The 14,586-nt window shown below is 47.8% G+C and overlaps 1 protein-coding gene across 2 annotated transcripts in view; it reads left to right on the forward strand.

Moving 5' to 3' along the window:
* SLC38A10 (solute carrier family 38 member 10) overlaps positions 1-14,586 on the forward strand; it is a 97,346-nt gene that overhangs the window by 48,025 nt on the left and 34,735 nt on the right. For both annotated transcript variants that reach the window (XM_060252836.1, XM_060252837.1), the window contains exons 9-10: positions 388-499; positions 3,134-3,240. In XM_060252836.1, coding sequence (XP_060108819.1) covers positions 388-499; positions 3,134-3,240 — 219 coding nt within the window. The remainder of the gene's footprint in view (positions 1-387; positions 500-3,133; positions 3,241-14,586) is intronic.

The following is a 14,586-nucleotide window of genomic DNA, read 5'->3' on the forward strand; positions in this document are numbered from 1 at the left end:
CGATCTGCGCACGCGCAGGGTCGCTCCCTCCCTCCCTCGCCGCCTTCCCCGCCCGGGCGCGCGGCCCCCGGCTCTCTGGCTGGCTAAACCGGGACCTCTTAATGGTCCCGGTATACCCAGGCCGGGAGCCGGGAATTGGGGGCCAGAACCGGGAAAGTCCCGGGAGACCGGGACGGTCTGGCCACCCTAGGGTAGGGTGGAGAATTGTATTTCTCTACTTCTTTAATTTTAAGATTTAAAAAAAAAATTAATTTACTCAAAAATTAAAACAGTGGTGCGACAACACCAATAAAGCAGAGAAGGAGCTTAAATTAAATATAACAGGTATAAAGAAAATTGAGAAATTTGAAGAATTGTTTGGTTCATTAGCCTTTTTTCCCTAAATAGCAGAAAGATGGGACATTTGCTGCAGGAGGTTATATGCCACCTCTGCGATTTAAAGCACTGACACTCGCTGTTGTCTTTGGAACCATGCTTGGAGGCATCATGATCCCAAATGGTAAGTAAAACTTTGTTCTTTAGTTATATATTTTCTTCTAATCTTAAGGTCATCTGATTGGTTGCCATGCATTCAGGCAAAAACACACCAGGACACAAATAAGTACAAAAATAATTATATTTTCTGTTCTGAAATATGCTTGTGTTTTGCTCTGCCCTCACACTGACCTGCTTCAGAAGGGACTCAGGCAGCCCAACCAGGATCTGTAGAGAAAGGGTGGGGCCACACCTAGGAGAATGCCTGTAGCGGCCTCAGAGCCTGGCATGCACTTCAGAAGGGAGACAGGGTTCAGGCAACAGCCTGCGCTGGGAACAGGCCAGAGGAAGAGACCGGTAGCAGCTTGGCTGTCCTGGGCCTGCATAGGCTGGCAGAGCAGCCTCTTTAAAAAGGCTTGGAAGGGAGGGCAGGGCAGGAGAGGGGAGGGGCCTAGCCAGGGAGGCCTTCGGCCCAAATTCCCTTCAATCACCATGGGCCTGTCCCTGAGGAGAGGGCACTGGGGGAGTCCAGGGTCAGACAGTCTTTTATTAAGCCAGTCAAGAGAGAGCCAAGGAGTAAGGGCAGGCCATGCCTTTGTAGCTAAAGGTCTGGTATGAGATTGGAGAGATATGGCTCAGGGAGATGCTGCCCCTTTGTTCTCTCCCTAAACTGAGGCCCAACTTATGGGCCTGCTGAAGAAAGGATGCTGGAGTGCATGCTCTGGCCTGCAGGGGTTGGAGCTTAACAGTTTAGAAATGCTCATGCCATATTAGTTGGTTTTTAGCTGCTGAAATGCCACCCAAAGCTCTTCTTAAAGGTTCTTGAGCATGAGCTACTCTCCAGTGGATAGGAGTTCTGACATTCTGAAGCGGCTATAGAGTGTCTCTCAGTAGGCCTTTCCTTCATTATCTTTGCTTGATGCTTGGATGGAAGGATCATGGGGCATTCCTGTTTGTGACATAATATGGAGAAGAAACTCCAACCATTTTTGTGGTGTAGCTTTTTCTTTTCTTTGTTCAAAATACCGTCTAGCAGAAGTAGTTATGGATTTTGTAAATGTTATTTGTTAACTGCCTCCGAACGTGCCTTACGGTGTGTGGGTGTGGATAAATAGCATGCTGCTAGTTACCACCTCTTAAGTTGATGACTGTGGGTGTCATATGGCAGCATGTGTTAGAATAAGCTTAACTGTGTGTGTGTATATATATGCTGTTTTTTTTTAAGCTTTGCATCAGAGGAGTTGTATGTGTACATACATTGCATGCGCTTGGAATTATTATATTTCTGAACAGCTCTTTATATACACATCACAATTTTGAGTGACCCACTCTGTGTTTTCATTTCCACATAATTCTGTTGAATTCTTGCTCTTTTCAGAATTTATGGCATTTTGCTTTGAAATAATAGTATTTTAGTTTGGTTTGAATTTATGTGTTATAATATCTCCCAAAGCAACTTTCATCCATAAAGACAAGTCCTGTCCACAGGAGAGGGCAGGACATTGAAGAGAAAGATAGGGGAGGGAGATCAATTTCACGGAAGTGGACTAGGCTGATCTTGTACCTTGCTGGTAGTCTTATTTGGGTGAACTATCGTGAACATATGAACATATGAAGCTGCCTTATACTGAATCAGACCCTTGGTCCATCAAAGTCAGTATTGTCTTCTCAGACTGGCAGCAGCTCTCCAGGGTCTCAAGCTGAGGTTTTTCACACCTATTTACCTGGACCCTTTTTTGGAGATGCCGGGGATTGAACCTGGGACCTTCTGCTTCCCAAGCAGATGCTCTACCACTGAGCCACCATCCCTCCCTATCTTGTGGCCTGCAGTCCTCTGGACAGAGATAGATTGCTTAATCAGTACTAGATTTAACCATTCTCTTCTCTCAGCTACCTGCAGCCATTTTGGTATATATAGTGCTGGCTGTCACAAATGGTCTGAAATGCTTATTTGGCCTCTTGTTTTCAATTCCATTCTCACAGGTGCTTTGTTGGTCAGGTCATGACTATTACCATTGTATGGTCATGGGAATGGGATGAGTGGGCGGGCCTGAGACCCAGAAGGATTGGTGCTGGTTCATGGTAGAGAGCTGAATTCATGTTTAAGGAATTCAAGATTAGTGGAATGGTGAAGGAAGGGCAGGTTCTAGTGTGAGCAGCTAGCTGGATGAATTCATTGCAGAGTGATTTCTCATGCAAGATATGTTCTTGTGATTAACCTTCTTTCCTCATGGTCCTCATCTGTAACAGGGCCATTTCTTAATACAGAGTACCAGTAAAGGTTTTAAGTCCTTTGCCTTGTTAGGAAATCCAGAAGAGGCACTATTCTTGGATTCATATTTAGAGCATATGTGAATGAGAGTATGAAATCAGGGGAGTATTTTTGTTCCCTTAAGTTATGTCATCTATAATAATGATATTGTGGTTGTGGTGTTACAATAGCTAAAACAAATTACAATCTGCACATATGTTTTGATGAAAAGTCAATAAAAGCACCTTCTTTACAATACTGGTTGTGATTCTTGAATCCAAGTAAAGTGACCCTGAGCTGGTATTACTAATGCCACTACAAACTACTCCATTATCTCACACTACAGTTTCTGTTTTTACTTGGGCCATTGCTTATTATTTGTTGTTTGTTCTTTCTCTTCTTTACCAGTGGAGACCATTTTGGGCCTAACAGGTGCAACGATGGGAAGTCTCATCTGTTTTATCTGCCCAGCTCTTATTTACAAGAAACTCCACAAGAATGCCCTTTGTTCACAGGTTGGTACTGATTTAAATTAAGCCCTGTCTCCAGCAATAGAACCTAGGAACCTCGTTATTTCCCCCATAGCCAAGAAACCCAGTTAACCCTCCTGTTTTCACATGGAAAGGAGGCATTGCAGTCCATTGCTCTGACCAGAATTTACGGCCTCAAGGATGTGTGTGCTTCTGTGTGTGTACATATAGGCACATGTTTTAGTGTGCACAATCTTGGAATATCCACACTTTTATCTCTAGCAGCCACAGAAGTGCATTAAATAACTGCCTCCAGACTTCAGGCCAGTATGTTCAAACTTTTCCAGCTTATAAAATACAGGCAGCTGAAAAAGCTGTCTGTTTCGACCTGTCAAGTTTGGCTAAAACAAAGCATCCTCCTTGACTCAGGGGGGTTCTGCTGCTGACCCTTGCCTTTTGGGTTCTGACCCAAAATAACAACTGTAACACACGCACACAAAGTTTTGTTACAGGACTAGATTATTCATTGCAAAAACTGAATTTGTTTAAAGCCCTGTTTTTTAAAAAAATTCAAAGACTGTTGCTCAACTCCAATTCACCAAGGCTGATTTCAGTCTTTTGATTTTATTTTTCCTCATGTGATTTTTTTTTTTAAATTGCTAAAATAAAGGGGGTATTTCTTTGGTATTATCTTTAGCCCATACTTTAGCCAAGTATGGTTCTCATTCATCAGTGATCAAAGAGAAAAAAAGGTGGGTTTTTAATTGGCATGGAAATATTGTGGTTGTTTCAGTGTTACTGATGCATAGTGGTTCCTCTGGGTCATGATGTGTCGTAGAATTCACAGGGTTGGAAGGAATCCAGAGTTACTGAGACTGGCCTCATGTCCTAAGGCAGACTTTCATGTTTTCACAGACATCTATATTTTAAATTAGTTTAGAAGGGCTTTGGACATTGTGATGCAGGATTCTCAAATTCCACACATTTTCTTTTCTAGTGCAACAGTATCATGTCCAGAAAGCAATCTTTGTATACTTTGACCACCACTACTTGTGGAGGTGTGCAAGTTGCTATCCATTTATACACCTCCAGGGCAGGGCACAGAGTGGTAAAGCCGCAGTACTGAAGTCCAAGCTCTGCTCATGACCTGAGTTTGATCCCAGTGGAAGTTGGGTTCAGGTAGTCAGTTCATGGTTGACTCAGCTTTCCATACTTCCGAGGTTGGTAAATGAGTACCCAGCTTGCTGGGGGTAAAGTGTAATTGACTGGGGAAGGCAATGGCAAACCACCCCGTAAAAAAGTCTGCCATTAAAACGTTGTGAAAGCAACATCACCCCAGAGTCAGAAACAACTGGTGCTTGTATAGGGAGTTAACTTTACCTTTTTAGGGCAGAGACAACACAAAGACTGTTTGGGTGACAGGATGTTGCAAAGGAACAGGAAATAGGGAATCTGCAGAGGGATGCAACATTCAAAACTGACTAGCATCTGTGTCTCTTTCTTACACACATTCTTTCTTTCACTCTTCACCTTCTAGTAAATTAATCTATGTTGTCCAGATATAGTATATCAAGAGAAGGAATAAACAAAGTGGATCAGGCTAGATGTAGCCTGCAGGCAATGAACAGCTTAGTAATACAATCCATTAAGCCCAGAAATAAGTTCTAACTCAGAACTCTGTGCTGTCTAGCAAGAAGAATGAATTGAAGACTGGGATTTCAATGGGAAAAAGCACATTTGTCAAGTAGTGTTTGTTGTTTTAAATGCGGGCTGAGCAAAATCCTTCCTTTCAGCAAAGAAGATTTTTTGCTGTTATGATGATCTGTTAGATTAGCTACCCTGAGCAAGTGTCAGCTACTTCCAGTCAAAAATGGGGGCTTACTGACGCTTGATGCTGGCAGGCCAAGAGGGCAGATGGCAAAAAAACCCCCCAAATATGCCCATTGGGTAAAGAATGTGAGGCCAACTGGTTGTCTAGGTGGACCAGGATTCTTTGGCCAGGCAGTGATGCATTGCTTAATAAAGAACATCCATCCTTCTCTAAGCAGGGGTCGGGGGTGGGAGACCACCAATAATTCAGTTTTGTGGTAAGTTGTTACCATCTAAGTTACCATCTAGTCCAGCATGTTTGGATGTTCTGATTGTGGCTTTGGAGGTGCTGGTGGACAATCAGGATATGCTGGAGAGGATTGGGAGTAGAGGGGGGCAATAGAAAAATGGTGACTAGAAGCTACTGGAAGACTTGTCCCAGACAACACTTTGGTGCGTAACCTTTTCACAGATACCATCCCCGCATTTTCACAGGGGTTTTTCTTTGGTTTTGTTTTTATTTACAAGACTGTATGCTGCATAGTGTGTGAGGAAAGTCTGTTTTTTTTAGGCGCTGCGAAGCTCTGCACTCTCTTGCCTCATATATACTACTGGCCTACCTTTTGCTTGCCAACAGTGACAGACGTGACTTTATTTCACTTCTCTTATTTCTGTATAACTTACTCCTATTGCCCACAGTCCGTTTAACATGGGCTCTGGATGCTCTTTTCTACATGCTTGTGACTGAAGCTGGCATGGAGCTCTTTAGTCAAGATGACTGTGTTTTTCAGGCTGGTTCTGAGAGGACTGGGCTTTTGTCCCAACCAGGTGTACTCCCTGGGCTTGTTCCAAGAGTTCTCGAGCATAACAGACTGGCATCCTGTGCTAGTGACAATGAAATCTCTGCAAGCCACCATCCCTGTTTTAGGCACAGGGTCGTCATGCTGTGTAGTTCTTTTCCTCCCTAACCTTTTACAGCTGCAGCATGCATGGCACCGAGCAGATCAGAGGTGTCTGAGCAACATCTGAATTCCAGTTATGCAGTTATGTTCCCCGTCTGGCTCACTGCTGCCTTTGCAGCCTTCATGTGGGCCTACACAGCTTGCCGTCAAGTTAGTTTACCTAGTCAACTTGTTTTTAAATGCATCCTAACGAGCTTCTTAATATGCTTAAATGAATCACTCCTCAGTCAAGTAGTGCTTCTTTAACTTGCACCTGCTGTTTTGAAGATTAGACTAGTTGCCAGTCATGGGGCTCTAAAAAAAACAGGATGCCCTGTTGAGCTGTGAGCTGGAGGACAGTAGAGGTGCTACAGTTCAAGGTGGAATCCGGAGGAAGAGAGTGGAAAATGTATTTCTCCCTTCTCTCCCTATCAAACCCATTCCCCAGGGGGAGGTGAAAATGCATCCCCAGATGTTTTTGTTGGCTGGCAAAAAGGTGTCTAATTCTGCCAACTGGAGTTGTTAATTATTACAGACAGCTGGTCAGTCAACAGCTGGCAGTGAGCCAGAGTTTGAGAACAGCAGCTTGGATGAAGTAGAGGGGGTAGCTCAGTTAGAAAGCTTGGAACGTTGGGGAGATGATTGAGTGAATGAGCGACTAGGGAAATGATAGGAACTCCAAGCCAGGCTTACAGAGGCCAAAACGAACTGGAGAACCGTCATGGTTCCTGTTTTAGGCCCATATCCATGCTTGGCCTGAGGGGTAATATGGGGACAGCCTGAGGTTTGGAGAAGGTCATGTGAAAGTCTGTAAACAAAAGGACTCAGTTTCTGATGGGAAAGTTCTAGCTTTGCTCTTGTAGAAGGCCTCTCCCAAGCAAAGGAGAAGTCATAGTGCTGTCTTGTGTTTGACAGGCAAGAGAAGACTGGGTGACAAGACTGTGTTAATGAACCTTTGTACCTGGCTGGCAAATGAATAGGCAGTACATGGAATTGGTGAAGGCAGTAGTCTCAGGTAGCAGATGGGAGCGGGGGACAGCCTGTGTCCTTGACATTGCTTTGTCTCCACCCTGTTATGTTTTGCCACTGATCTCAGAACAGCTGATTTCCCTTCTCTCTATGTTCCCCAAGCATTTTTAAAACAACACACATTTCCATCCAGTCTTTAAAGGTGCCTGAAGAATGGAGAGAGAAGCAACATGGGGCTGCTTCAGCTCCTGGGGTGTGTGGGTGGATTGGGGCAGGCAGGGAATGGGCAAGTGAGAAACGCAGAGTGGTGGTGACTATATTGGGGAGGGTAGCAGCCTTGCAACCCCCTATTAAATTGTTGCTGAGACAGTAGTTAGGCCACCAGGCATAGAAATCATCCTGAATCTAGCTGTCTTGGTTAGAAACTTGCAATGTGTGATTTTTAACCTTTCACTGCTGAAAGGCATTGTCTCTTGGGACAAGAGCATGGAATATGTGGCAGAATATGCTAAGCTTTGGAGTCCAAAAGGTATTGATGCAAAATTGCTGCAGGAAGAAAACTAGATTATGCCTTTTCCCCTTGGGTGGTTCTTTTCTTCCTTCTTCCCCACGTGTCTATGATATCCATTAACTATTAATTCACTTTAAATCCCACTTTTTTGAAACACCCCTCCCTTGCTGATTTTGGAGCTGGATCAATTTGTAATATATGTAGAATCACCTCTGACTTTGCGGAGGAGGGGGAACTGGAAATTTAGATTTATGCACCTGCTGCTGAAAGGTTATGATTTGCATGGATCATTGACAGCTGGCACCATTATACTGTTAAGACTTATCAGAGCAAAGAACTAGGCTGCATGTTACAGTGTAGTTGTATGTAATATTAGCCTAATGTCCCTTTCTGAATTGCAAAATTCTTTGTGATTCTAGACCCATGTTTGTGAAGAAAACATGCGCCTGGGACTCTGGTTGCATTAGGAAATTCATCAGGGAAAGGTTAAATGTCTCCCCTCCCCTCCCTTCTCACACTCTTCTGTAAAGCATCTCCTCCCAAATGACTACTGGGCCATTTTTTTTTTCTTTAATAGTTAAGTGTACCTTTAATATTTGTTTCCTTTAAGTAAATAACACTGGCGGGGGTCAAGCAACGGGGGGAGGGGAGGGGGGAAAGTAAGATATGGGGTGGAGAGTTTTTTCTTTCAGTTTAAGTTTTCATAAGTTGTAGAGATAGTTTTGCTACCATATGTTACTAATAAAAATTGTTTATTACGGACCAAATGACTACTGGGCCAGTGTTACATCTGGTTCATTGTGACTTACTTTGGTCTTTAGATAGATCTAAGGTGAGAGGTGTAAAATTTCTGGAAATTTTGAAGCCATGGAGGGAAAACCCATTTTTTGGAAATGGAAATTCTGGGAAAAATTGAAATATATGCAATACTTATTTTCCTATCAAACCTAAACTAATATTACTGCTGCAACAAACATAAAATGCATCATTTATAAATTACTTAGCATATAAAATTGCAAATACCTAGTACGTGAGAGAAAATTGAAAGCTGATGCTGTCTTACCTTAATTTTTGCTATCTGAGTTCTCAATGGAACTTTCAGAGTTTTCCTCTGAAACTTTTGGTGGTTTGTGTCCTACCTCTTTCTGATCTTTTTTCCCTTCTGCAAGAAAGAGCACTAAGCGACTTGCTACCCAGTCTGTGGGTATGTGTCACAGTGGTTTGAGGGAGAGATGAAAAGTAGGGATGTGCAAAAAAAAAAATTGGTAGTACATGGATTCGGAAATATACGGGGGGGGGGGGGTGGTGGATACAGAATTCCATATATTTCTGAATTCCGTATTCAGAATAGCCGCATATACGGTAGATGCGTGGCTATTTCCGAATATACGGCCCCATTATACCCTATGGGCCATTGAAATCAATGGCAAATAGGGTATATTTGAAGCCGCCTGGAGGGGAGGGGGTTTGAGGGAGAGCCCCCAAATTTGCAGGGGACCTGCAGGGGACTCTCCCCTACAAACCCCCGAAGTCCCAAAAAGATTGGGCCAGGGGGTCCCATTCCAGGGGCACCCAAAGAGGGTGCCCCTATTCCACCATTATACCCTATGGGCCTTTGAAATCAATGGCAACATAGGGCATAATTAGAGGCTACTGGGAGGCAGGGGGTTTGAGGGAGAGCCCCAAAAACTGCAGGGAACCCGCAGGGGACTCTCCCCTACAAAACCCCCAAGTCCCAAAAAGATTGGGCCAGGGGGTCCCTGTCTTTGGGCTCCCCAAAAGGCCCATTGCCAACAATGATGGGGAAAGCCCAATTAGCCACTTCCTCCACTATAATTGCTGTGGGGAAAGTGGCTCTGGCCAGAGGGGAGTTTGAGGGAGAGGCCCCAAAACTGCAGGGCAGCTTCAGGGGACTTCCCAGCATGAAACCCCCCTGGCCCAAAAAGACTGCACCCATCTGTGGGCACCCCAAAAGGAACACTGCTCCCAGTGGTGAGAAAAAACCAATTAGAGCCACTTCCTCACTGTAATTGTCGTGGGAACCACTGAAAAGTGGCTCTGCGGAGCAGGAGGTTTTGAGGAGAGCCCCCCAAACTGCTGTGCAGCTTCAGGGCACTGTCCCACACAAAACCCACAAGGCCAAAAAAAAAAAAAAATTGGACCAGGGGGTCCAATTCCTGGGGCACCCAAAGCCAAACCTAACTTCACACCAGAGAATCTCTATAGGACCCAAATGCACTACATCCCTCTATCTACTCTATGAACCCTGCAGGCCTGGAACCAATATAAACCCAGTCGCCAACGTCACTGCCACACAAAACACAATCTGCTCAAGGTCTGCTCTGCAGACCTGGCTGCAGCAAACCCAGATGCCAGCTCTTCAGCCCTGCCCCAAACAACACGGGGAGAGCTGGCCGAGCACAACAAGCATGCTGGCTCTGGGTCTCTCACCCAGGTGCCAGCTTCCCTGCCACAGAACACACAATCTGCAGATACCAGCTCTCCAGCCCTGCCCCAAACAACACAGGGAGAGCTGACCAAGCACAACAAGCATGCTGGCTTTGGGTCTCTCACCCAGGTGCCAGCTTCCCTGCCACAACACACAATCTGCAGATGCCAGCTCTCTAGCCCTGCCCCAAACAACACGGGGAGAGCTGGCCAAGCACAGCAAGCATGCTGGCTCTGGGTCTCTCACCCAGGTGCCAGCTTCCCTGCCACAAAACACACAATCTGCAGATGCCAGCTCTCCAGCCCTGCCCCAAACAACACAACTCTCAAACAAGAGAAGTGGTGGACCACCACACCTAGCTCCACATCATTCTGTATCTGACACAAAGCAAGACACATTTTGACTTACCTTGAGTGATGGATGGTTGCTGGTCCAGGCTGTTTTGCATTACCCAGGTGCACCACGAGGAGGCTAGTCAGAATTGCACCCCCAAATGAGGAAGATCACTGGGAGGGCCTCAGATTGTGTGACAGGAAGGCAACCATTCCTTCTCTCAGCTCAGCAACACACCAGCATCACTGTCCCATTAGAGGGACCTCAGCATTGGTATGGCTGCTAGCTGCCTGTCATCATCACTGGCACCTTCCTCTTTCTTCCTCCTTCCCCTGAAAAAAAACCTGGGTTATCCGGGCTGGGCCTGTGGGCGCTGTCGGTTACAGTTGGGGGCTGCAATGGCCCCTTTCAGTATTATTAGGCATGTGTGGATGGGGGACTGGGGGAATTTTGGATCGCTTTGCAGTTTTTAAACCAGCATTCACTTTTGGTTTGGGGGAGGGATGAGGGGGGGGGGATGCACTGCCAATCAATTTGTGGTGAGTTTTTGGGCTGTCTTTGGCCTCTAGTCTATTTTTAGTGGAGGAGCGTTTTACAACCACCTTCCAAGCGCGGGCCAAGAGAGGATGCAGGCACAAGTAGGTGCTCACTTCATTCACTCTTAAAGTCTACGTTCGGAGGAGCCGAACAGAGGCAAGTTGACCTTCAGGAAGACCAACTGCTCAACTGTCCAGGGTTGCAGGCAATTGTGATGTGGGCAGACAATGTCGCCCATATGCGAAAAGACACGCTCGCTCTGCACGCTCATCGGCGGGCATGAGAGGAACGCCATGGCCACGGAGGAGAGGGCCGGCCAGACCTCCTCCTTCGTGACCCAGTAGTCCAAAGGAGATGCTTCCTGCGGCTCGAGGGGCTCCAAAAGATAGTCCCTCACCATCACAGCAACCCGTCTTTGCTCTTGGTGCCCTACCGCTCCTAGAGGGGCCAATGACCCACCCGATGAGTGTCACCTCAGGACTCTTCGTGGCGTGAGTCTTGTGGGAAACACTGCCTAGCTGGGGAGGTTGGGGATGAACAACAGCAGTGGAAGTGGCAGATGAGCTGCTTCCACCCCCCCTCCTCCTCAACTACCGGCACTCGGGCCCGCCCTGACTCTGGAACGCTTGACCTTCTGGGAGAGCTCGTCTCGCCAGCGATCGAGCTCATTGGCCCGCTCAGTGACTGTGCCCTTAAGGTGTGGGTCTAACATGGTCGCCATCATGTAGACCTTATCCTGGGTGAAAGTCTGAAAGCAGGCCTCAAGCCCTTCCTGCAGCCTAACAACCAGGGCGCGCACCGCTGGAAGAACGTCTGCACGGCCTTGAGCTGGCACTAGAAATGAGGCCAGGTCCTCACGGGCCATCTGGACCATGGGGACGACCAGTGCGATGCTCGCCGTGTCAGATGAGAGCATTTCTGTGTGGGTCTTGAAGGGCCCAAGAACCTCCACAGTCTGAGAAATGACCACCCAATCCTCTTGGGTGAGACGGTTCTCATCCCGAAAGACCCTCGTCCTCAGAGACAAAGGCATCCAGGGCTGCTCTCTGCTCCACCATGCGCTCCAGCATGGCACAGGTGGAGTTTCAGCGTGTGCTGACGTCACCGATCAGACAGTGCCCTAGCACGCCTGTCAGTGTCTGTTTCTCACTCAGCCGATACGAGTCCATATGGCTGCGTGAGAAGTGACCCGTGATGTGCCGACACTTCTGGAGCAGAAAATCGGTGTTCATGGGTCGCGGCTAGATACTGATGATCCTGGCTTTTCGTCTGGTCCAATGCGTCCTTAACCATGAGGTGAAGAAGGTGGGCCACGCAAGGAAGGCGTTTTAGGCCCTGACGCTGGACAGCCGCCTTGATGTTGGAGCCACCATCAGTCACCACAAAGCCCATGGCGACGTCTCCGCCGCCTACCCAACCCTCTAACTGCCGTGAGAGGATGGCTCTGAGAGTGTCTGCCGTGTGCGGCGCGTCGACTGCTTCGGCGTGCAGTAAGGCCCAGCGATAGCCGGCCTAGCGGCCCTGACCCTGCCTGCCGCTACTGCTGCCATCCCCACGCTGCACTGCCCCCAGCTCTCTGGGTTGCCACCAATGCGTAGTCAGGGAGAGATACCCCTCGAACGCATGTTGGGAGCTCCAGATATCTGAGGGTGAAATGAACAGTCCCTCTGGCAGCACGGGACAAATGCTCCTTCACCACAGATCTGGTCACCCTGAAAACAGCTGGCACAATGGTCCTGCTAATGGTGGTTCTCGCAGGAACTTTGTACCAGGGCGCCAGGTATTCCGAGCAACCCTAGCACCCCAGGATTCTCAATCACTGAAAATGGAAGCCCATGGGCAATCGTCCTGGCAAGGTTCCAGGCGATCACTCTCCTGCCATACCTGATTCCCCCCTCTTGGCACACAGGTGGTGTCCCCCACCAAACATCTCAGGCAGAGATGCCTGGTGTCCCTGTGCTCCCACAGAATGCTCCTGGAGAGCGGAGGTAGTCGCAATGGGACGGACCTCCTGGCTGGGTGGCCGCTTGGGCACCACAGCACCAGCCTGCTTCTCCCCCTTAAGAAGCACCCCTGGATGGTGCTTCCGCAGGTGATTCCGCATTCCTCCCGGAGTCAGATGGGCAGGGTTCCGCCCACGACTGATCCGGGCCCTGCACAGCTGGCACTGCACATAGCGTGGATCCTCCATAAGTTGGAAATGCTTCCAGACTTCGGAGGTGAATGGATGCCGAAGCCCTGGTCCTGGCCACCTCCTTGAGGAGCATGAGGTGTCTGCCGAGCCATCATGTCTCGGGGTGGCAGGAAGGGCTGGCCGCCGGGGGGAAGTGGGCGGAGATGTAGGCACCTTGTGTGTCTCCATCTCTTCCCCCTCCACCCCATGTGGCCACCACTCCTGGTCATCCCCTGAAGGACTGCTGGTGCCTGAAGAAACTGAAGAAGGGGGCTGGTCCTGCTCAACTAGCTTCTCCTCCACCTCCTGCACGACACTCTGCACCCTCCTTGGGGTGATCGTTTTGGACAGAAAACTGTCCCCAAAGTTCATCTCCAAGGAAGGCTGCTCTTGCTGCCCCTCCTCTGGCTGCTGAGGCCGAGCGACATCAGCTGGAGGAGAGACTGCCCAAGCAGCAGACCCCTGCTCAGTGCCAGCACCTACTGGCACCTCTGCTGAGGGCGCCCCAGCAGCAGCCTCAATGAAGGGCCCAATCCGGGTCTTCTTCTGCATCACACTCTGGCCAGAGGTCGGAGTGCTGGAAGGTGGCTGTGGAGTGGCCCCACACACAGGTGGGGGGGGGAGACCTGGGTCCTCCCCCTCCCCTCCACCCCTCTAGTCTTCTCCTTGGCCTTGCCCCCAGGGCCCCTCTTCTGCTGCCTGTCACTCACCTTTGCCAGTCTCACACAACCTGAACTGAGAGTGGGGTTTTTTACAAACCTAACTCACTGCACTGTACCCTGAACCAACAGGTGCCCTGACTTCTTTTAAGAACCCTCCCACCAAAACTTGTTTGTTTTTTTGGTCCCTAACCTGTCCCTCTTTGGGTTGGGGTAGTAGTAGTCTGGTAAAGTTTAGGAGACTAGGTGATCCTGCCTCTACCTGGCTACAGTTTTTAAAAGGCTACCTTGAGATGAAGGCAATCCTTGTTATATCCTCCTAGTTAAACTTCTCCTAACTAGATCCTGGACAAACCTGATTTCCTTGCAAACTAGAAATCAGGTGTCCTCTATAACTTGAGAGAAGCTGTGGTTTACCCTATGGAAATCTAAGGATACACCAGCTTTCAGTGGCTGAAAGCAAGATGCACTGCAACCCTAGTCTCTTTAAAAGGGAGCCTGATGTGGCCTAGTAGTCACGCTGCCTTTTAGGAGAAACCTAAAATCTTTTAAAATCACCCCTATCTGGCCTACATGAATTTTGAAAGGAGATAAAGCTCTAAACTGGATTATTTTTTTTTTAATTTCAAAAAACACAATCCCTAAGAACACCCTTATTAGTGGGGCAGCCTATTTAGTGGCCCTAGCCAAACCGAGAGCACACTCAGACTCCAAAAATAACTCTATAAAAACATGAAAGTAACCCAGCCCACACACACCCTCACCAACCCCCACACCAACCAGAGGTAATTTAAAAAAAACCAAAACGCCACAGAAAGAAACTTAACTTTTAAACCCCCCAAAAACCAGCACAATCAGAAAAGGCCAAGCAACTCAACTGTTAAAAAGTGGCCTTTTCACCAATAAGAAACCTCAGGCCAAATCAGTCAACAACACCCCCCCCCCCAAAAAAAAAAAACAGAACCAGGAAAGACAACAGGAGAAGGCCAAGAAACTCAACTGTTAAAAAA

Source organism: Heteronotia binoei, chromosome 13 (genome assembly GCF_032191835.1).
Source record: "Heteronotia binoei isolate CCM8104 ecotype False Entrance Well chromosome 13, APGP_CSIRO_Hbin_v1, whole genome shotgun sequence".
In the NCBI taxonomy this organism is placed as follows: Eukaryota; Metazoa; Chordata; class Lepidosauria; order Squamata; family Gekkonidae; genus Heteronotia; species Heteronotia binoei.